The 22,751-nt window shown below is 43.3% G+C and overlaps 1 protein-coding gene across 2 annotated transcripts in view; it reads right to left on the reverse strand.

The window, feature by feature from the left end:
* The window catches only part of GLI2 (GLI family zinc finger 2), a 144,188-nt gene extending 139,136 nt beyond the window's left edge, over positions 1-5,052 (reverse strand). Inside the window, exon 1 of one of the 2 annotated variants that reach the window (XM_009887279.1) lies at positions 4,887-5,052. In XM_009887279.1, coding sequence (XP_009885581.1) covers positions 4,887-5,019 — 133 coding nt within the window. In that variant the 5' untranslated portion in view covers positions 5,020-5,052. The remainder of the gene's footprint in view (positions 1-4,886) is intronic. The other variant, XM_009887277.1, reaches the window with a different exon arrangement.
* Positions 5,053-22,751: the final 17,699 nt, after the last annotated feature.

Raw genomic sequence — 22,751 nt, forward strand, 5'->3', positions numbered from 1 at the left:
TGGAAAATGTGAACAACTGAATGAAAAACATTCTTTGGAGAAGATCCTGCCCCTCCTGGGTGGACAGAGGAGATGACTTCACAGGGCTGTTCTCCTTCTAATTTGTCTGAGTCTCAGGCCACACAAACTATATATTTTTTCAGTGCGCTGAGGTCTGTTGGGATGCTGGCATTTCCTCCTCCTCATTTACATGGTCTTCCCATAATCCAGCACCGAGACAAGCTGAACTGCACAAGGACTCCCTGCCAACGCCACTCGGGGCTTGCTTACAGAAGACCTCTGGAGAGCAATGGGAGGTGCTCCCTGCCCATGAAAGGGCTGAGTGTGCTACTTCTGCAGCACTGAGCATTCCCACCAGCCCATAAATCAAGTGGCCAAACTCCATCCCAATCTCTGATCCACTGCAGAAAAGCCCCACGCTCTGCCCTTACAGCACACGCAGGGCGAAGGGCTGTATTTCATCAACTGAAGACTTAATATCAGAGGAGAGTTGTTACCTCCTGGAAAAACAGTGTAGCCAGAGTCTTACTGGTTCTGCAGCTTGGTTTCCCCATGTTTACACCAAATGACTTGTTGAACTTCATTATACACAAAGTATTTCCATAGATCAGAGGCAGGGAGACCTGTGCAGCTAACATAAAATAAATTACCACCCCGTGATAAATGGTTCTATTAGCAATCCAGATTGTTAAACTCAGATACAACAGGATGAAGGGAGCACTGCCCCATTCATTCTCCCTGCGGCAGATACTGAGTTGTAAATAGGTTATTTTGTGTGTAAATAACACATTAAAACTCAGCATTAGCCGTGTCTTTTGATAGAGAGGAAATTGTTCCAAATAAATAATCTCGGACAGGAATGTAAAATAAGCCAGATTTAATAGTGCATGCCTGCTGCAGCCGTGTTAAACATGACTAAAATGATAAACCCCAGAATATACTAATAGTAAACTATGCTCTGACATCAAAGTAATGAGGCTGTATTTTTACCCAGCTTTAGAAATGCTAAAATTAGTCTTGACAGAGCCAGACATCAGAAAAATGTTTCAAACATAAACACCATCAATTTGGGAACTTGGTGTTTGTGTCATGCTGGGGTGGGGTGGAGAGGGAAAGGTGCATTCTGGGCCTTGTTAAAGTCAGGCAGTTAGCATTTAGGAGAATTTGTATTTAATTTTTATTACAAGATGAGAAACCCATCTTCCTAAATATCTCTGCCTTTGAAAGAGTGGCTCATTTAAATTTCTCCTCCAGCCACGTGCCTGGGCTTCCTCGTGTGGGCTGATAGGGAGGATGTCGCAGCGATAGCCTGGAGGACCCAACCCCGTCTCATTCACGTGGTGCTCTGCTCCAAAGTCTCTTACCCTACACAGCAATATGCACTTTTGCCCTCAGCAAAAGGTTTTTCTAAACACAAAGTGTTAGGAGTTGCCCTTCCAGAAGTGGAGGCACTGAAAGTGAGAGACTCTCCTGCAGATCTGTCTATAGCTCTTACATACTGTCACTAGAACCAACTTCCATCTCTGTCACACGCACACATGCGCACACCTATTGAAACAGAAGCAAGGAGCTTTGACTCCTTGGCTGGCATGATTTATGGAAAAAAAAAGAAAATTAGGAGACACTTCCCTGTTGTCATTTCTGTGAGGCCAATTTCTGAATATCTGATCAATGAGTTACTATGGAAAAAAAAATGACACAGAAGATCTCTAAAATGGCAGCTTCAGTAGACTAAAAATATGAGAGACAGATTGTTAGTATAAAAGGGCTCTTCTCCACTGACAGCATCAACGACACTGATCTCTGTTCCTACAGCCATAACTTAATTTGTCCAGGGCTGCAAACACTTGGGACAAATATCCAAAGCAAGAGAACTAGAAATGGAGACTACACATATTATTACCTTATAATAATATAGCCTAAATAATAACAACATAATAAAACAGCTATTCTTCAATTATTTAACTAATATTCAGTTTATTGCTTCAATTACCTTAATTCTAAATAAAACCTTATGAATCTATTCATTTCTGCAAGGGAAGAAGAAAACCTTATGATCTGAGAAACATGCTATGTTGGCACTCCATCTGTGTGACTCAGTAGAAGAAAGGAGAAGAAATGTGTTGCAAATTACGTTTGTTTGGCTCTGGAGAGCAGCTTGGTGATGTGCATCACTAGCTGAGCCTTGCTGCCACTTTCTCACATGCTAGTACAAAGAGTAAAACCTCTACAATAAATAAAACAAAGAGTTTGTCTTGGATGAGAATAAAGACTTGCTGGTATGGCCCCAAAGCAGGGTGGGGAGCTCAGAGGCCCTCCCTTTAATGCTGTTCCCCTCCTCAAGCTGAACATCGTAATTAATCTCCATGCCTCCATTCCTTTCTTCTGTAAGAAAGTGAGCATAAATATGTATATTTCTGGCCTGTTATGAGTAATTACACTACTTTAGTGAAGCAAATATGTTATATTAGCATGAATGCCACGTAAGTACAGTCTCATCGCTACCCAGCCTTTTTGTTATCATCTGCTAAATCACACCTTGTAATTAACTGATGTCATAAGACAACTTTGTATTAATTTTTCTACTGATAAGTGCACGCACCATGCTGCTCCTCTTTCAGGAGCATGTACCATGTCAAGCCAGAATTCAAAGGAAAGACCTCCGAACCACAAGAGCACGTGCATCGCCTGCAGAGTTCCCGGGACCGGTGTCCGATCGCTCCCTCCTTCACTCCTAGCTATTTTAGGTCATTTATGAGCACTTCTCTTCACAGCATGACATAGATTTTGCTCTTTACATCTCATTACAGAATGCTTTCATCACAATTCTCCTGACATCTTCAAACAATCCTTCACTTACTTCTCCACTTCCTCTTAATGAAAGGAGAAATATTGAGCCTGTAAATCCTTCTTTCCAAAGGCAAGAGTATGCTGCCAATGGGACATATAATACCGGATGCTTAAAAACCAATCAAGCCTCCAGAGGTGCCCAATGGGCCAATGGACACTCCATCTCGGGAGTGTCCTCATTTCCATCTCATCTCTGGAAATGTGGTGACTGCTTCCTCGGTGGAGGCACTCCCAAGGCAAGTGCCAAGTGGGGATAAGGTGTTTATTTGCAACAGCACGTCTGTGGGTTTTGAATTTTAGCACATGCTTGGACTGTGTTGGTGCCAGTCAGCACTTTGGATCTGCCAGTCACTGAGACGATGCCTCAAGCAGGCTGCCTCCATGCTTCCTACAGCTTGTGCTTCTTCAACAGGGATCAAAATCTGCTGGGGGATGGCAAACTTCTGCATGTTGCTGTCTCTGCCTTTCCCCTGTTCCTGCTGCCCGGTGTGCCTTCCTTTCTGCCACTTTGCACCATGCTCACAAGGAAGGTGGGTCCAACCCATTCAGCAACATAAAATTGTGTTTCTCTCCAAACAACTCTGCGTAAAAGACTTTCTAGTTCTTTTTCAGAAAATTTTTCCTTTGTCTAACAAAAACTAACAAAGTTTATCAAACACGTGAACTAATCTAATAGGTTATAATCTAATAGCTGCTACTTTATTCTGTACATCTGAATCTTCCCAGCTCAATGTGGAAATGAAAACTGCATAACAAATGTGTTGAAAAGGAAGGACAGATAAAGCAGATTTAAACAATTTGGGCTGGGAACTATCTTGAAAACTCAGCCAACAGACAACACAAACTGTGCCAGGCTGTGTAAGAAACAGAGAAGCTCGCAGAGGAGTTGTGCTGCTCTCCTGGAGTGATGAGAAACCACCCTGCAGTGAAGGAAGGGGAGGGGAAGGGTTCATTTTGAGGTAGACTCTGGCTAGCAATAAGGTATATTTTAAAAAGGAAAAAAAAAAAAAAGAAGCTGCCTGCAAAGTTTACACAGCTGGGATGTCTCTTGTCACATCTGAGCTGGTGCAGCCCCCTCTAAGTTTGTCTCCTTACACCCTGTCCAGACAGGACGCCCAGTCCCCAGCAAGGGCAGTGTGGTGCCTCCTTAGCGGGTAAAGCCTTGCCCACAGCTGGAGCCACCATGAAGGGCCCTAGCACCAACTTGTAGATCCATGAGCACATGTGTGCCAGCGAGGGATGTGTTTTCTGGAGCCATATTTTGCCTGCCATAGCAGGTGAGAGGAGGTAGGGCCAATGTGTCTGCACGTCCCCCCGCACACCAGTGTTACCCCCACAAAAAAGACCTCATGTCTGTGAGCATCCACAAGAGCTTCCCAATTGACTTCAACACTAGCAGGACCAAAATCTTGCCAAAAACACCAACAGAAAAAGAAATCAGGACCTGAGCTATTTCTGACATGAACAGGAACGGCGCAAATGGGGTAGTTTCTTTGTGAACTTTCTTACAGTGGGGCTGGACAATCCCAAATTCCTCTTTAACCATGAAATCCCAGCAGCAATGGCTGAAGATGGCCCAGTCTTTTTAGCTCGTTTGCAGGATAACAGCCAGCATGTGACACCCTTCCCTGACGATGACAACAGGGTGCTCCCCCAGCTCCAGCCAACATCACCAGCCACCTTTTAACTCCTCCACGGAAGAGCAGCAGGCACCGTGCTGCCTACGCCATGCAGCACTGGTCAGCCGGTGGCAAGCAGTGACGAGATGCCTCAACTCTCCAACAGCCACCTCTCACCACCCGTCCTCTCCCTCACCCCAGTCCAGTTCTCTAGGAGCGGCGGTGACTTGCCACGGCGCAGTGACGTTTGGACACCGTGTGGTGACACAGCTTCCTGTTCCTGTGACCTCCAACAGCCAAGAACCCCAATAAACTCAGCATGTTCACAGGAGGACAGATGCCACCGTACTTATTAAATTCTAACAGTCTAATGAAAAACACCCCTGCTGCTTTCAAAGTGTGGAAAACATAAAGTACCTCCTTGTGCCACTGCTGCTCCTGCAGCTGCTAAAGGAGTGGGTTTCTTCCCCGTCTCCGTAAAGCCATTCCCCTCCAGAACTGCACCTTTCCCTTCTTTTTTCCCAGAAGCAGTTGAAGCAGAAGTTTCCATCTTAGATGTGCATCTTCCAGCTCAGCAACCCTACAGGACATAAAACAAAACCAGATTCTAGTCACCACTCACAAAACAGGCAAAATCAGCTCCACGAGGAAGCAGCCGATGGTTTAGCAGAGCTCAAAGGCAAACCCAGATTTCCTGGGTTTCTAAATCTAGCAACGTAGTGAGTACAGGCAGAAAGGGCACAACCCTGCAAAGGGATGGGTATTCTCACACCCCGCTGCCTTCAGGCAGGCGAAGACCTAAAAGGATCAGGACCAAAATAATTTTTTTCCTCATTAAACTTAGGCTGCATGACAAAAGGGTGCAAAGGGCTTTCCAGGATTAAAGGGCAGGTGAGACACAAAAAGTTAGCATAAAACAGATTTGTCCATCTTATACATGATCTAGCCAATCCTAACAAAAAAAATGAGTCAGCTAAAAACTTCCAATAAAAATACACTTAAGGTGACGGTGAGGTTTCCCCCCACCCCCCCGCCCCCAAGTTGGTGCTTATTCAGTTATCTTGTTCTGAACCAGTGCCCTGCCCAGAACATTTCAATGGTGACAACAGACCTGCCAGAGCCCATCCAGCTCTCACTGGTAAGGACTAACATCCACCAATTCCTGACTCTCCCAAGCAAGTTCTTCTGTCCTAACTGGTCACATCTGAAAATCAGCTACAGCTTTACCCCTATTAGAAATGGTGAATTAAGTGCCAGTGTAAGCTCCACAAAACAAGAAGATACCAAAGCACAAATTACCTGTTCTGGGTTTTTTGGTTTGTTTTGTTTTGGTTTTTTTTTTTAATTAGGTCCATGAAAAGTAACAGCTCCTGTACTTTTTGTTAGCTTGTTTATTCTGCACACTTCAAATGTATCTTGTCTCCCAAAACCCAACAAATGTGTATCCCAAATGAAATGTAAAGATGGGGTTTCTCTTAAATGAGGAGACATGTTTAATTTCTGACTGCAAATACCTTTATTTGCTTCATTTTAACTTGTTTTATTTCAAATGTCTCCACGTGACTCCTGTTTTCACAGAACCCACAGAGTTACCTGGCCCTACTGGCCTCAGGCTGGTCTTGGGAAAACCCACTGCTAATTCCTCCTTTCCTTTCTAATTTTAATGCAGATCTGCAATTTTTCACATGCAAATCTTCAGATGCAAATTTTTGCAGCTCCTGAGCTACTCTGGAGCATACTGGCTGTTTACCTTACTGGAGTTAATGGGATCAGCCAAAAAATGTCTGGGAAACCAGAAAACTGGTTTTGGTGTGCAGGTAGTTTTACAGCCATTGTGCCAGCTCAAACTCCCCTCCCTTCATTCTGGAGGATTAACAGACTCCTGAACATCTTGGTTAACATTCCTAAAAACCTTAAAGCACATAATGATTTCAGAAAGTCCCATGTGTGATCTGTAACTTTTACATTTTAGTTGTCCGTGACCCTGGCATAAGCACTTCATTTTGTGATTGTTTCCCCCCCCCCTTCTCGCTATTTCGCTTGTTTTCAAGCAGTTTTTGTGCTGTAACTTTAGGACAGACAAGCAGGAAAGCAAAGACTTGCATTAAAACTTTCTAATAAAAAGCCATCCTTGCTGGCAAGCCTGGGGGGACCTGGTGTGTGGTGGATGTGGTCCTCCAGCATTGCCACCACCACCTGGGTTCCAGAAGGATGGTGGCCCACCGAGCGGCTGTGTGCTGCAGCCCCAGCAGCTTATCCTGGGAGCCTTCAGGCACAATTTGCACTAATGGGACCACTAAGTGATGGATCTGCGGTCACGATTTGTAGCTGTAAACAGCAAAGCTTGCATTGGAAATGACAGGACCCACAATTACAGGCTTTACTGATGACACAAGGCTCCAGTGAATACCGAGGTGGCCCCCAGAAGGTCTTGCCCCAGCATGTGCTGGGCTTGATGGCAAACATGGGATGGGTTCCTGGGGGCCAGGACTTTACAGCAGTTTAATCCAGAAATCAGGTTGGGTTACAGACCACGTATGAAATAAATACACTCAAACTGGAGGAGTATTTGACCTAGGTCTGACAGCCTGGGCTTCTGTTCGTTAAGCAAATAAACTTCAGAGGCTATATTACTAGCCCCCCACCTGTTTCTTCTTAGTCCTTCCTTTCAAGTCTTTGCACTTTTGTTTGAAACCAGACGCTCACCCTCACACCCCTCCCAGCATCACCCCTCCCCGTCACCCCGACCCTCCTCACGGCACAGGAGCTTCCTTGGGGGGCTGTGGATCACAGCAGCCAGGGAGGGAAGGGAAGAAACTAGTCACAGAAATCGTTCTCCTGCGAAATGTGCAGGTCAGAGCCATGCTTTTTTCCAGAGAGGTGCGTGAAGTCAGATCTCTAAATCCCTGCCCCACACACCTCAGTAGGGACCCACTTTTTCCAAACGTGCCATTTATCCAACTGGAATTTAAGAAGAGATTGGGCTCCTGTTTGAAAATCTGGCCTTTGTAGCTGTATGCTCTCTTTTCAGATGAATTATGAATTAAAAAAAAAAAAAATCAAGTGTTTCTAATAAATTATTGTATTAAACAGGTAAATCCTTCTCAAATACTGGATTGGGGGGAAAAAAAAAAGAAGAATTCAACTACTCTTATCTTACAGGATTTAGGGTAATAAGTTTATAATTATTTTTGCTTCGTAAAGGTGCTTGGGGCAGCGCAGGCTGGATGTGAGGCTCCGAGCTTTTCCTCAAATCAGCAGTGACCAAAAGTCATCCTCCTTCCACAGCCACCCACAACCAGAGCTGATCATCCCAGCCCAGGAGGAAACAAGCATCCTCCCTGGCCAGATCCTGCCCTCCTCGGCACATCTACCCACAGACAAGGACAGAAACCAGGGAGTCAAAGAGCACCAACACTAATTTCATATCCCACCTCCTGAGGTTTCATGGACAATGGCTGGAGTCAGTGACCAGCAGATTCCCTCGCTGTGCTTTGGTGCGGCATGTGACCAGGACACAGCGCTGGAGCCCTAGAGATTTAGGTTCCCATCTTGGCTCTGCTACAGTCTCCTCTGTGTCTCCGGGCAAAAAGCTTAACCTCTCTCGCAGACAGTTTCCACAGCTGTAAAATAGGAAACAGTACTTTGCCCTATTTGCAAAGTGCTTTGAGATCCTCGGAGGCACAAGGCTATGGACATATTTTTATTACCAGTATAAGAAGATATATTGATGGAGGCAGTCAATCCACACCATCCAGGAGCACAACATTCATTTTTTTAAGCAATACATAGTTTGCTTTCTGTTCAATGCTAAACTTTTTCTGCCGCTCTGTGCCACACAGAATTTATAAATTCAATGACAGATTAATCTTAGCAGCGAGCCATTTGGCATGAAAAAGGGTTTCACAGGGAGCCTGCTTTTTCCTGTAAAGAGCATGCATTTAGGAGTGACTATACGGAGAAAGACCCTGTGCACTTATTCAAGCACAAGTCTCTGCCCTCCGTCATTACTCAGAATTAGAAACCCAGAATGGATTACTCAGATTGTTCCTAAGGTTTGTAGCTTTCTCTGCAGGAGGAGGGCTGGGTAATTGATTTTGACACTAATACCAGCACTATTCATATGCCCTGTAATATAATTCTGCAGCGACACTAAAAAGCCAGCCATCTGAGATCTGAACAAGGAAAGTGCTATATGATTTGCCCTAGACAACCCCGGCTATTTTAACAGCTGCGTTGTATATTAAAAGGGAGAAATCCCAACAGAATTAAAAACAACAAAGTCACATTTGCCTTTGAGGGAAAACAAGCAGCCGTAAACTTTCCTAATAAAACAATCCCTCCCGCTAAGTGCTCGAGGAATGGTCAAAAGTATTGTCCCAAAATGCCTGACTCTTTTGGAGGGCATCAGCCTGAGAGGGACTGCCAGTGAATTTGGGAATAAACAGATACTCATCAGCCATACCCCCTGCACACCCTTTTCTTGAAAAGGCATTATTTCCTTCTTTGGGATTTTTCTTTCATCAGGAAAACCCCTTCTCCTATCCCAGGCGGAGCAAAAAACATAGGTTTCTGCCCCCCCAAGCTTTTCTGTGAAACACGAATCACCAATTTTGGCCAGCTCTCCTCAAAAACTAAGTACCAGTGTGGAAGGGAGCTTCTCTGGCAGAGAGCTGGCGCCGCCTGTGATGTTGTGAACAGGTCTAATCCTCCAGAAGCCACCGCAGTCACTGAATGCCACCTTCATGCCTGACAGCCCTGCGGGGGCAGCAGGAAGGGGTTTCCAAAGGAGTCTTCCAGCAGCTGTTCTACTTTTGTGAATATTTTGGGCTTTCTCAGGCTGATGTCTATCCTCACCTTCATTTTAAGTCTATCTCTACCTGACCTTCTCCTGCACAGCCCCAGCAGTGTCAATGAGGTGCCATCACCCCCAAGCAGACATGATGGAAGTGCCTTGGCAGCACCACTTCCACCGTAGCATGGCCAGGATGAAGCCCCACTGCTGCTGACTCCTGGTGTGAGCAACAGGAGCCGGGATAACCAACAGGAGCCTTCGCACAGCTCTCACCAGGTTTGTAGTGCTGCACCCACAGGGAGATACTTTATCCATTCTGCCCCATCGCCCCCCACGTAGGGGCAATACCATATTTGATAGCTCTCCTGGCATGCCGTTTTAGTTAAGATAAACAAAGAGATACTCCCACCATCTCTTCTTTTGGACTGGGTCATACAGCTAAAGCCTTCTGAATACGCGATCTGCTTATGAAATTCTGTGAGCGCCAACTGTTTTGTACATTGGCTTAATACAGTGGCTGCTGTGATCCTTTTCGGTCTCCCAGGGTTTGAGCCAAATTATGTTCTCAATTACATGGAAGTAGCAGCAGTTAACCCGGTGAAGTCATAGGCTCTGTACCACAGCAAAACTTGACCCTTCTATTTTCTTTTATATCAGCAACAGCTTCAAATTACTAAAGTTTTTTTCTGTACACATGCTGCTACTAAATGTTGGGACTATCCAAACACAGTCAGTTGCTGAAGGATCTACGAGTATTTACAGAATATCAATCTTAGGTAAAAGCAGCATAAATATTAATTCAGAACTAATTGCTTTTGGGGTCTTCCTGACACAAGGTTTCCCATCATGACATTTCTTAAAAATGATCTGCTTGGGCCAATCCTACAGGGTTGATTACACGTGGAAATTAGTGTTGTACTTTGGGGCACGCACAGGTAGAGCAGTAGCTGTCTGTCTGGAGGCCTCTGCTGCCCCTTCCAAGCTTGAGAAGCTTTTGTGGTGGGTCCAAACCAGCTTCTGGGAGATGTTATGGGGAAGGAAGAAAGAAAACAGAGATGACACCATGATGACAGAAGTGGTATTAGTAGGGCACAGAACTGCTCAGGGCTTCTTCCATTTTTCTACCTTCTTCCCCAACTCCTGCTTAGAGAAGAGCAATACTGGGCTGTGGAAGGGAGGGAGGAGGGAGCTGTGCTGGCTTTCAGCAAAGAGGACAGAAAGACTCACAAGTTCTGCCCACCCACCCCCACATGTAAGGATAAACTTGCTAAGAAAGCTGAACGTTTGTAATGCTTCACCAAACAGTTCCAGCCCGTAGCAAAAGTTGCATCACTCAAAAAAATGAAGAGGGGAAAAAAAAATAGACAAAAAAACCCAGGAGAGTTGGCAACACTGCAATAGTTATACAGGTTCTGGAATGTACAAAGGCTGAAATCAGAGACTTAGCATCTCTTTTGAACTTCAAAAACAACAAGTCTCTTCAAATCACTCTGTTAATTGGCTTTAAATTAGAGTTCTAAGTTTAATGAACAAATCTTTCGCATACGGCATGAAACGGATACGCTTCTAGATTAACTTCCTGATCAACACCATCTGCCATTTCCATATGGCAACGGCAAACCAAAAGCACGAGGAAGAAGCCACTCTTGCCTTACTGTGAAGGGTCAAAGTGCACCCAGGACTGCAGGGTGCTTGGTAGCTTTTCTCTGTAAAGAGATAACTTCAGAACCTCACCTCCAACCAGCTCCAGGAGATCCAGGAATATTCCAGGCACCAATGGGCACAACTCTGCATAGGAATGTAAAGAATGGAGGCAAAGTATGGAAAAATGTATAACGGGAAGGAAGCATGATGGAAGGAGGGATGTTTGCACAGATGACTGGATGGATGTGCAAAGAGCAGGGGGGTTCTGAAGATGAAGAGGAGCCTGGAAGACAGAAAAGAATCTGAAAGAAGGGGAAAAGTGGGATGACCTTACAGACTAGAGTAGGTGAGACCTTGCTGAAGAATATGAGTGAATGGAAGTACAGGCACAAGGCAGGCAATGGCACATCCTGCGGAGAGAGAAGAGTAGCACAGGAAAGAGGAAGAAACAGGATGCAGACAGACCTGGTACCACAGGAAATGGAAATACGTAGCCCTGCTGGGGTAGGGGAGGGCACGGCATTACATCTAGCATGGCAGGGACAGGGCAGGGAGGCACGGCACAGAGGGAAGAGAGACAGAAAACATTCAGGGAACTTACAGGGAAGCAAAATGGAGATGCAAGGATCTCTGATGGAAGAAATATGCTCTGCAAACAGCTCCAAGGAACGCAGCCCTCCAGCATGCTGTATTATTCTTTGTACCTGGACTACCTAGACACAAGGGTACAATCCAGTGTTTCATGTGGTGCCAGGCACATGAAAGGAAACAATGTCAGATACACCTCAGAAAGAGTCACAGTTGCTGTCCCTCCGTACACTGACCACAGTGGCCTTCCACATATATCAAACAAGGCCAGCAGAGTTAGTGGTGGTAATCAGAAATTATCACCAGCTGGAAGGTCTTTAAGTATTCCACTACCTGCTCCAGAACTAGCATTCACCAACTGAGTGCTCCTTGGAGAGCTTCCAGCAGGGACCAGGCACTAACAGGCCCTGGACAGCAAGGGTGCAATGCCACTGTCTGCACAGGGACCCCCAGCACCCTGGGACCCCCAGTCCTGGGCAGAGCTGACCGATGTGCCACAGGACCTACGGGAGACATGCATCCTTCAGAAATGTCAGCCATAGGCCAGGACGCTCTAGGCACCTAGGACGCTCTGTGGCACCAGACAACACTGAGGCCGCTGGATTGAAACATAAATGGTTTTTCCCTTTCTGAAACCATTTACTTTCTGGGCTGTGGTTATTGGAAAGGAGATGATATTGAATAAAGGAACTCACATTTCACCCGTTCTTTGGGTTTAACCTGGTGTTCATATTTTTCACAAACACTAACGTCACTTTAATGTTGCTGCTTCCTTACAAATAATACCAATTTATAAAATATCAGATAAATTTGAGTCGTTTCCCTACTTCAAGTATATTTCCAAGTTGCCAACCTTAGAGCCTTGAACAGAAATTATCTTTCAGATGCTGGGTTATAAACAATTACAATACATCATCAAAACATACGAGCAGACATAAAAGCTCAAAGCCAGACACAGATTCGGCATTGGTCCATGCTGAGGCATGCAGGCTGGGGTACATGACTTTCCCTCCTCTACTCTCAGAAGTTATCTTTGTTTCTTACTTTGGAAGAAATGAGAAGATAGAGGAGTGGGGGCTGGAGGGAAGAACCTTTTGTGGTGGAACAGGAAAACAAAGTCATGCTTGTACTTTTCCAAAGCCAATCCTACATGTCTTATCATGAGAAAATTTTTACTATGCGAATTCCAACATGCAAAAAACCGTCAAAGAAGATAATCAAGACACTCCTGCATTCAGACTCTGTGTTAACATGCTGCAAAAATATGGGAAGATGCACCCAGGTAAACAAAAATTGCTCAAAAGTGATGTGTCACCATTACAACTGGTCCATGAATCTTCACTTGTTTTTTGTTTGTTTGTTTTTGTTGTAACTTTGGCAAAAGAGTTGTCTAAGTTTGTTCTTTTGATGTAAATCCAAAGAAGGTTTCAATTTCCTGTTATAGAATTTTCTGGGTTCTTTCCAAAAAGAAAAGAAAAAAAAAAAGACAAATATCATCTGTATGTGTGCAGATGTATCTAATGGAAAAGTATTGTTTTCATTTTAGGAAACCTTTGCACACCAGAATAGAAAAACAACAACAACAACAAAATGAAAATGAAGAAACCAAAAAAACCCCCTTCATCAAGTCTTCATGCTCCAACAAGAGCAGAAACTGTTAATAACTAACAAGTCAGATAAAACATCTGTGGTGCCTGGCAGATATACCAGGGTGGGTAACAGCTAAACACAGACTGTATTAAGACCAGGGTGGAGGACCAGCAGTTAAACTGTTTACAACAAAATTAGACTCTAATTCCAAATCAGTAATAATTAACCTATTGACTTTTCATCAGGTTTATGAGGAAAAAAAAGATACTGAGAAAGTAAACTGGACATACTACAATTGGAGCAGAAACTCTCGTTCTGAACAGAGAGGTTTATGCAGGTTCCACAGAGCGGGTGAGGGTCGATGTGGGAGATTTGGCTAAGAAGAAAAGAGCTGCCTTGAAACCAGATTTGAGGGAGCTTTTGAGAAGGTGGAAGTGAGTTTTGTTGGCTGATGGTGACTGGAGGAGAATCCTCTCAGGGTTTCACTTCCGTACTGCAGTAGTTTGGGCACTTTCAACCCTCATGAATGAAACCCCAAATACAAACCACATGCAGTGAAGTTTAAGGGGTTTGCTTTATGTAGGGGTGGGATGATTAATATTGTCTTGTAGTGACTAGTCCATACAGATGACATTGAACAGACTCCAAAGCTTGGATAAGAAACCCCTCATTTGACTCAAGGAAGGAAAACCTTTATTTTGAGCAATGAAAGATGAAGGACTGCATCCTTGCAAAAATCCCTATAGCAACTGAGTTCTTTCAGAACATGTTTCATTACAAAATTTTGGATTATTTTTAAACATTCCAGTTCACTTCGTCAGCCTATTGAATCCTCCCTCTGGAGGCACACGTGTAAGTATGTAGAAAAGAGAAGCCTGGGAAGGAAACAAGAATGTAATTAAAAACAAAAAAGCAACACTTCAATTGGCTCGTTTTCCTCTGCTGAACACATACACCACACAAGCTGCTATTCCACACTGGGTAGAAACACATATTGTCTTTATAAGAGTACAGTTGCCAGCTGAAGGCAGGATGCAGACCACATAAAATGGCTGGCAGTTCATAAACCGGAGAATGGAGAAAAACTCATCCAGATGGGAATGAGAGAAGAGTTTCTGATGGGACCATAAGAGTATTTGGGGTTGGAAGGGACCTATGGACGTCATAGAGTCCAGCTTCATGCTCACAAGTAACAGAGCATTTGCAAACCCCCAAACTGTGGAAATATCTGGCAGCCAATGCAGTAGGAGAGGACAGGGCTATATGGGACATACCCATGAACCACAACGCAGCTTAGTCTGCAAGGACACAAGCAGTCATGAAGAAAGATTCAAGAATGACCAAGAGTCCTTGCAGGGAACTTTATATGAGGAAGAATGAAATTAATTCTCTGAACAGTGCTCATTTCTGTGAGCTGTGACTCGAGTTACAGCTCTACATCAGATTCCAAAAATTAACGGTTAAGTAAGTGATGAAAGGCAGAGCCCCTCAGTTTTCAGCAGTGCAGGTTGATCTTCTACAGAGAAAAGAGACTGTACAACGCAGCTGGCTGTTATTTCAGTGGAAAGGAATAAGTCTTTCAGGAGACAGGCTAAAGTATTCAGGAGGGTATTAAGCTAATGACAAAAGACAAGGGTGAAAATGAGCACTCATTTAGCCAGAAATCAAGATGTCAAGATTAAAATTAATCAAGGTACCAAGGGACTCAAACAGAAGAAATTCCTTAATTGTGTAGACTCTAACGCTGCAAACCTGAGTAATAAACAAGAAGTGGAATAGCTCATTTAATACACAAATTAGTCCTGACCAGTACTACTGAATCTGGTAGAAACATTCATATGATTGGAGAGCTACAATCATTTTGCGTATCAGTGACTGGAAACAAATACAGAGTCATGAAGTTTGTCAGTGACAAATGACTGCAGACACGGTAAATAAAGATGATTGCTTTGTACGAATGACCTGCTTTCTATCCCTAGATGGGCTAGATACAAAGATTATATATTTTAAAGCAACCACATACAAGGCCACACATCTGGAAAACAATTGATTAAAATGAAGACTGTGTTTTAAGAAACACTGACTGGAGATGACTTGAGGTTTACGGTGGGCAAACAGTGGCTGACAAGCTCTACGGAGGTTGCTGGTATCCAAACAACTAAAGAAAAATGTGTTTGTCTATGCAGAATTTGCGAGGTTATAACGCTCTGTCTAACCCCAAATTGATTGTTAATGGAACACTACGCCCGGCTCTGGTGCCCACAATTCAAGCAGAAAGACAAAAATTGCAGAGTCCCCAGTGTTATCCATAAGAAAAATGAAAAAGACCTCAAAAGAGAGGCGCTTGCAGAATGACTTGATCGGTAATATTAAAACATATAAAATCAAGAAACATTTGATAACAGATGCTTTTTGACCCAGATGTAAGGGACATTAAAAGAATCTATGCCTAAACCAATTACAGTTACCTAATACCAAATACGAAGACTAAGACCTATGAGATGAACAAGAGAGATTCAGAGTAGAAACAAAGCTCCCAGTTTCAACAGAGAAGAGCACTGGATTCAGTCTGGTGACAGACTCTCTACCACTGCAGAGCTGACGTTTCGTTCAGATGTTTTTCCAGAAGATCTACTGTAGTCTAAGACTCATCACTGGATGTGAATGGGTTTAAGTACAGGAGAGTCCTCTGATGGTGTTATAGAGAAAGTCAGACTAGATCAGCACCTTGATCCTCTGTGATCTGATGCACCTTTATATCAGTGTGTTACAAATTTCCCATACCTTCACAGATCAAAACATCTGCATTTATAATGATTGAATCTTACCATGCCTGTCTCTGCTGATAAGCGAAACTAACTTCTACCTTCCAACTTCTCTATTTTTTTCTTTTGTGATAAGGACTTAGCAAGACTCAAGTAATAAACATCTCCCAGAACTCTGATAAACTCGAAGGTGTTTATGTCCTGCCAATGGCAATGTTGCCGAGTGTACATTCCTTTACTATGCAGTTATGTCTACCATGCTACAAGTATTTTGATGACTGAGACAGATATAAAACCATTCACCAACAGAGTATCATGCAATTTTTACTTGGTAGCCTGCAAGAACTGACTTGGTTTCTTGGTCTGGCAAGTAGCTGCCAGCATCAAAAAGGAAAGAAATAACAATTGCAATTTATTTAATTCTTTTGTTATAAAAGCTAAGGGAAAAACCTCCCTTCTCAACCCCAGCAGTGGTGTCTCCACAGCCTACAGAAGGACTGGGAATATGAAGAGGTCCCGGCAGTATCTGTTTCACACACAAAACAAGCCAGGCTGACATGCCAGCACATCTCATGTCTACAAAACTTACTGGAACAAAACCCAGGCTAGCAATAAACTTTTAGCAAATGTCGGCAGGTTGCTATGGCTCAGAGGAATGGTTTAGGAACCACGTTGTGTGCGTGCAACTGAGCAGTTGAAGCTAGTGAAGCAGAAGAACTGTGTTTGGTGGTAACCAAGCCACGGTCTGAGCACTGGAAACTGCATTCACTCTTGTTGGGTCCCCACAGCTATTCAGAGGCTATACCAGACTTTGGGGCTCAGTGATTGCTGTGGCCACTAGACAACACACACAAAAAAGATGGTTTTTTACTATTTCATTACATAAGACAAATCATTAAGGCTGGCCTGAGAAGACCCTGTAAATACTTCCTCCTTGTTTGCTTTTGTTCCTTGATGCCATCTAATTTAACACAAAATGCAAAGGATTAATATAAATTCTTTAGAACAGAACCCTTTCATAAGAACTTGTGTGCATACACATATACACACATATATTTTTAGTACTAAAAAGCAGTACAGTTTTTTAGTATTGCTACTAATAGTTATTACTTATTTACCTTGTAGTTATTGTACATTATTTCTTTTGTATATTAATGCATATCATCATTATATTCTATCTCTGTATCTTTTTTCCTGCAAGCAAGCCTGTTGAATTCTTCCCAGAGAAAACAGTCAAAACAAGATAAGCCTTTTACCTCTCATCTACAACTCCCTCCCTGCTCCTAAAGTTTCATCTGCTCTTCTCCTCTAATCACCTCACTCCTCCACAACTGTCTTCACAGCCACTTTTCTTGCTCTCCTTGCCGTCTCTTTTTTCTGCTCTTTTTCCTCACACACCCGGTTTGCCTCTCTCTAAAAACAAAATCCCACTTGTGCCTGTAACTCTCATTCCATCTTCCTCCTCATGCACAGCTAAGCTATATCCAATCTTCTGTAGCCAGTTGCCTCTGGGATTTCTCTCCACTAAATCTTTTCTACATTTTACTCACAGATCGACCTAGTTCAGACCTGATTCCCTCCAACCACATAGAAACCTCAGTTTGCCTCTCAAATATCTCCTCAGAGCAATCTGGCCATATTTAGAAGGTGGCAAAGGACGTCAAATGCTGTAGAGGTCGAAAGCATCTTGTTTGCTACTCAGGTCTGAAACCTGGGGTGGTCCTCAGGTTCCTCCAACCTCACTGTAAGATTTTCACCTCTAGGCCACCTCTGACTCCTGCTCCTTCCTTCTGCGCAGTGTCTCAGATTTTGGCACTTCCTGCCACTCACCTACACATCTGAACTCAAAACACCAGCCTCTAAGCCATTCATTTTCATTTACAGCAAGTTCCTTTACATTGGCTCTAATGAGTACAAAGCTGATTTCACAGCCATTCAGAATGTGGGAGCAAAGAGCATTTTCCTAGCTTGTCACTTTGTTCCTGTCACTTTGCTTTACATCCTTTGATGGCGTGGTCTTTTGTTTTGCCTCAACCATTGTCTCCTCTTTCAAAGCCCTTCAAAGCCTATCACACTATGCTTTCAATCTCATTGGCTTCAGGGAGACTCCAGTAAATGCATGTGCACTTTCTTCAGTCAGGGCCTAAATATGTGTTCTTTGAGTCGGTTTGGTCATACAGACCAGAGATATCCGTCCACTCCCAGCCTCATTCATAACTAGTTGTCACCGATGAAACTATTGGCTTGGAGTGCCCTCTGTTCTATTACAGGTCTCCAAGATCAGAATCAGATCCTCTCGGAAAAATCAGGAACTAGTGAACATATCTGTTAGGATCCATTGTTCTGATTTTAGGAGAAATACTAGGGTTCTTCAGTTACCTGTCTTTGCACTGTATTTTTTCTCAGGTAAGGGAATAATCATTTGCATAACTCATTTCTCATAACCCACTTGTTCCTCTTAAAAGAAAGAGTGTATTTCTTATATCGCCTTGCTCTCTGCGTAACACAGTGTCAGGGCACCTCGACATTCTAAATTATACACTGGAAATACTGAAACACCTCTTCAAGTATTCATCCTAATTGCTGTCATAACCTAGCACTTGATTGAAAAGCAAGTTAGGTTTTTCTCCACTGAAGAAATTAAACATATGTTATCTCCCATCTCTACAGTCATCCATTTAAGCCCAAACTTTCATAGAACTGAAGGCACAGGATGGGGGACATCTCATCAGCTATAGAGGTCCACACAATTTCTTGCCTTTAAACCATGTCCATAGCTACCCAACACGTGGTAAGACTTTGTCCCCTTGGGCTTTTCCCAGCCTTTCATACATTACACGTGAGACAGTTCAACATACTCTCTGTTTTGGAGCCAGCGTACCCACTGCAAACTCAGATTTTCACAGATTTATTGCTAACTTATAAAATGTTTATTAGAAAAACAGTTTGAGAAAATGTATCTTTTGAAAACAAAAATTTTTGGCCATCCCCAAATCATCAGTAGCATACTGAGAAAACATTAGAAGTCTTCCCTTAACACTCTTGTAACTGAAGATCAGTCTTTGTTTATGTGAATATACCCAGGCAAATGCCTTCAGAGAAACAAACCTGACCCGTGCACAGGGTTGGCTGTTCATTGTGGCACCCCACTGAGATTTTTAGAGCAGAGGACTGGTAGCTCTGAACATCCATTGCTGTCTAACCCTTCCCTTTTGCTGGCCAGTGCAATGATACGAAACAGACCCAAAGCCACATGGCTCCTGCCCTGTCTTTTAGTTGGGACCTGGATGTGATCACTCATGCCATGCGTCTTGGAGAAAGCTCTTCCAGCTTTTACCAGACCTGTGGCCTTTTGGGTTACAGCCCCTACAGCTACGCAACCACACTGGCAGCTAAAGGCATATTTCAGGACCATGAGAATCAGCAATCAAAGGAACAAACCATCAGTAACTCCGGCACCATACGCAAATTACAGTGCATGTGAGACCTCAAAGCAAACAACATCATGTGTAAATAACTTCAGGGAAAACACACAGAGGAAGAGGTCTATTTGTCAGAGGAATAAATGATTCCTGGTCTTCTCAGGTGCGATGGAACAGCCCTCGGCTCCCGGGACAGGCCTGCTGGGGAGAAAGGGGGGTGCACGCACCATTGTTCCACCCTGCTGTGCTATCAAGACACTGTGTCTTTGCCAAGAATCATGATTGTATTGCCAATAAGCATAAAAATCTATTAACTATAGTACCTGCTTAGGAGGACAGTAGAATAAGCTACAACCTACTGAGAGAACCGATAAAATAAAGGTGCAACAAGTTTTTACTTCTAAAAAACCCAAGATGCAGTTTCCTGAAGTACCTAACCCTGCCACTGTGCAACAGTGCACAAGAAACCAAACAGACGCCAAAAAAGAACTAATTATTGCCCAGTCTGTTTTGCTATTGTCAAAGTTGAGGGGAAAATAAAGTGAAGTAACAATGAAAAGGGGTTTTTTAATGCAATTTTGCTTCCGTGACAGTACATGAGGATAGACAGATGACTAGTCAGGCAGCCTTTCATTCAAATCCATCTTAACACAGAGTGAAATGATGCTGGAGATACTTTTTTGCTATATATTCACTATAGAAGGAACCAAAATGACTAGCTTCAAGAAGACACCGAAATTTATGCGAGTTGGATAGTATACGATAGTCCCATATATCCAACAGAAGCATTTCACTATACACCCATTTAACATATTTAATCAAATTTCCTTTGGCTGAGACACTCCGATTGCCCCGTTGATCAGTCTTTTACATCCACAACATCTTCGCCTCCTCTGATCACAGCAGCACACAGCACAATTGCTTGTCATGCCATCCTTGGGAAATTTCTCTGTTGTGCCTTCTTGAAAGGGGGTTGCACCTAATACAACTAATTCCACCCTGCAATATCAGTGCTAATCCCCAACATCCTTAACAAATGCAAACCCACACTTTTCCAGAGCTCTGTTCCCAGAGCAGCTTAGCTTTGCACTGATACACGATAGTGACAACCAGAAAGGTGCAGAGGTTTCTAAAGAGTTACTCTACGCCAGCAGAGAAAATATGCACAACCAGGTACTTGCAGTCACTTTTCTCATCTAGTTTTGACTTTTATTGGTCTTGGGTCCTCTGAGGGATCAAAAAGTCTTACCCATCCCTCCCTCCCACATTTATTTCTCTGACCCACAAAATCCCTCAGCTGTAGCTTCCAGCTTTAAATTTCACCTCAGACAGGACCCTCGCTGAGAAAAAAAAAAAGCCCTCTGATTCTCCAGTCCTTCCCAAAGCTTCCTGATCTGCCAGTAAATCCCCGAGGCTGATGCATCTCACCTTCCATAGCCGGCTCCTTTGTTCTGCAGAGGCAGCGTCACCGTTGTGCGCTCCCACAGGAGAAGCTGGAAAGATTCCGGTCACAGCTGTCACGAGAAGTTTCTACCTGTTTGGTGAACATTTGAAGTTCGGAAGTTGACGACACGCCTCTCCGCAAACACCAAGTCATGCTATGATGTAGCAATTATGTAGTCCCACACAGACAAAGTCCCCAAATTGTCACAGCACTGCCTAAGGCCTGTCACGCCGCAACAGACAAATGGTCCTGCTCATCCAACACCCTGTCTGACAGCAACCAGTGATGGATTCTTCAGGCTAAAATACAAAAAGGTCATTTTTGTTGCCTGGTATTAGAGCAAGGTAGAAGAGGGCAAGGAATTTTGCAAGCTGAGGCGGCAGATGATCTCTTTGTGCTATGCAAGGTGAACTGAGAAACTGGGGAGGAATCTCTGTCATAAGGCGTGAGCTTGTTCGTTTGTAGGCAGAAAGTACTTTGAGATCCTTAGATCAAAGATGATACAAAAGCACAAATTATTATTAGGGCTTCTCTGGATTTGAATGCTGTAACCAGAAACACTATTACCTTTCCATAGAAACATCTCAATCTTCCTCCCAACTTGCAGAGCTACATGCAATTTTAGTAAATGCACCGTAAACATACTTTTACTTCTCAAGTTAATCACAATTGCCTTACAGGAGATTAACACCATAAAGCACTTTCACAGCTGACGTGTCTTTAAAAAAATTCCCAGAGTTAAACTTGTATAAATAATGAAAGTGACATGGAATATAATTATTAAATGTTGTCATTTTGGAAGAAAATTAATTAGCAATAGCTGTAGCTGTCTTGTGTCTATTTAAGCAGTGTGCATCTCAATTAAAATTTAATTGCAACAGATTCAGTCACAGCAGGGAAAAGTGATGGAAATGAAAAGCAGCCTGATCCTATATTGCCGTCTAGAAGAGAAAAGTGTTGTAGAAACTGGGGGGGGGAAGGGGAGGAGAGAGGCAGGAAGGTAAGAAAGCAAATTCACAGAACCATGCTGCTGCACAGTCAGGGTGCTCGGCTCCAGTGGGTGCTGTTTGTTCACAGAGCAGCTGACTGGTATCAGACACTCGCGCAAACAGAAGTAAAATCAGCTGCTGTTGGAACAGGTATTGCTTCATAACACAGTAGATGTGGTTGCATACCCACCGTGGTATGACTGACAGCATCGTTCTCCACAATACCATGCCCTTTGCTACCACCACCTCCTTGAAGTTATCTTGGAGAACCCCTAAAACCCTGAGCAGGACCAAAAGCAGCCTTCCTTGAGGAAGAACCAGAAAGATCTTGAAAACAAGTCCTTGTGAAGCTCTAAACAACTAGAGGTAAAAAAATTTGCTTTAAAGAAGAGTAACCCCCTCCCAGTGACTTTCATAAAGCAGGTGGGGTCCTATATGACTTTGGATACCTTCTATAACAGAGGGAAAGTGTGACTCAGGTATCGCTGTCATGCACATGGGGAGGATTTTGGATGTCTGTGACAAGATGTTTTAAAGAAATTATACAGCCAGAAGGAGTTCAGTACCCATGTCATCTCTGCACGTACGACATGTTCCAGAGCACCCCTCAGAAGTCCAGCAGCCAATTCATTACACACTTCTGAAAATACTTACCTATGTCTTAACCAAAGTACTGAAAACAAAGCTTTTCCTCCATCATTCATTTCTCAAGATTCAAGTTATCTGCAACCTGCTTACTTGAATAATTCACACCTCAGACAAAATTTCAATTTCTCAGAGAAAAAGAAAAAAAACCTTTGAGTATTGCTGTAAGTGCGTAGTGTGCAAATTATATTAAAAAAAAATAACGTGCAGAATCCTAAGTTCATTTATGACAAGTAAATAAAACAGGAACCAAAAATGAAATGTTCTGGTCTTAAAACTTGGGATAATTAGAAAATACTTGCTGAATATAACATCATTGGACTACATATATATTCTTGAAATACTTCTGTTAGGACTTATTGAGCTTCCAAATGAGACAAATATATTCCCTCCAAATTCC

This window comes from Charadrius vociferus, unplaced genomic scaffold (genome assembly GCF_000708025.1).
Source record: "Charadrius vociferus isolate BGI_N301 unplaced genomic scaffold, ASM70802v2 scaffold385, whole genome shotgun sequence".
NCBI lineage: Eukaryota > Metazoa > Chordata > Aves > Charadriiformes > Charadriidae > Charadrius > Charadrius vociferus.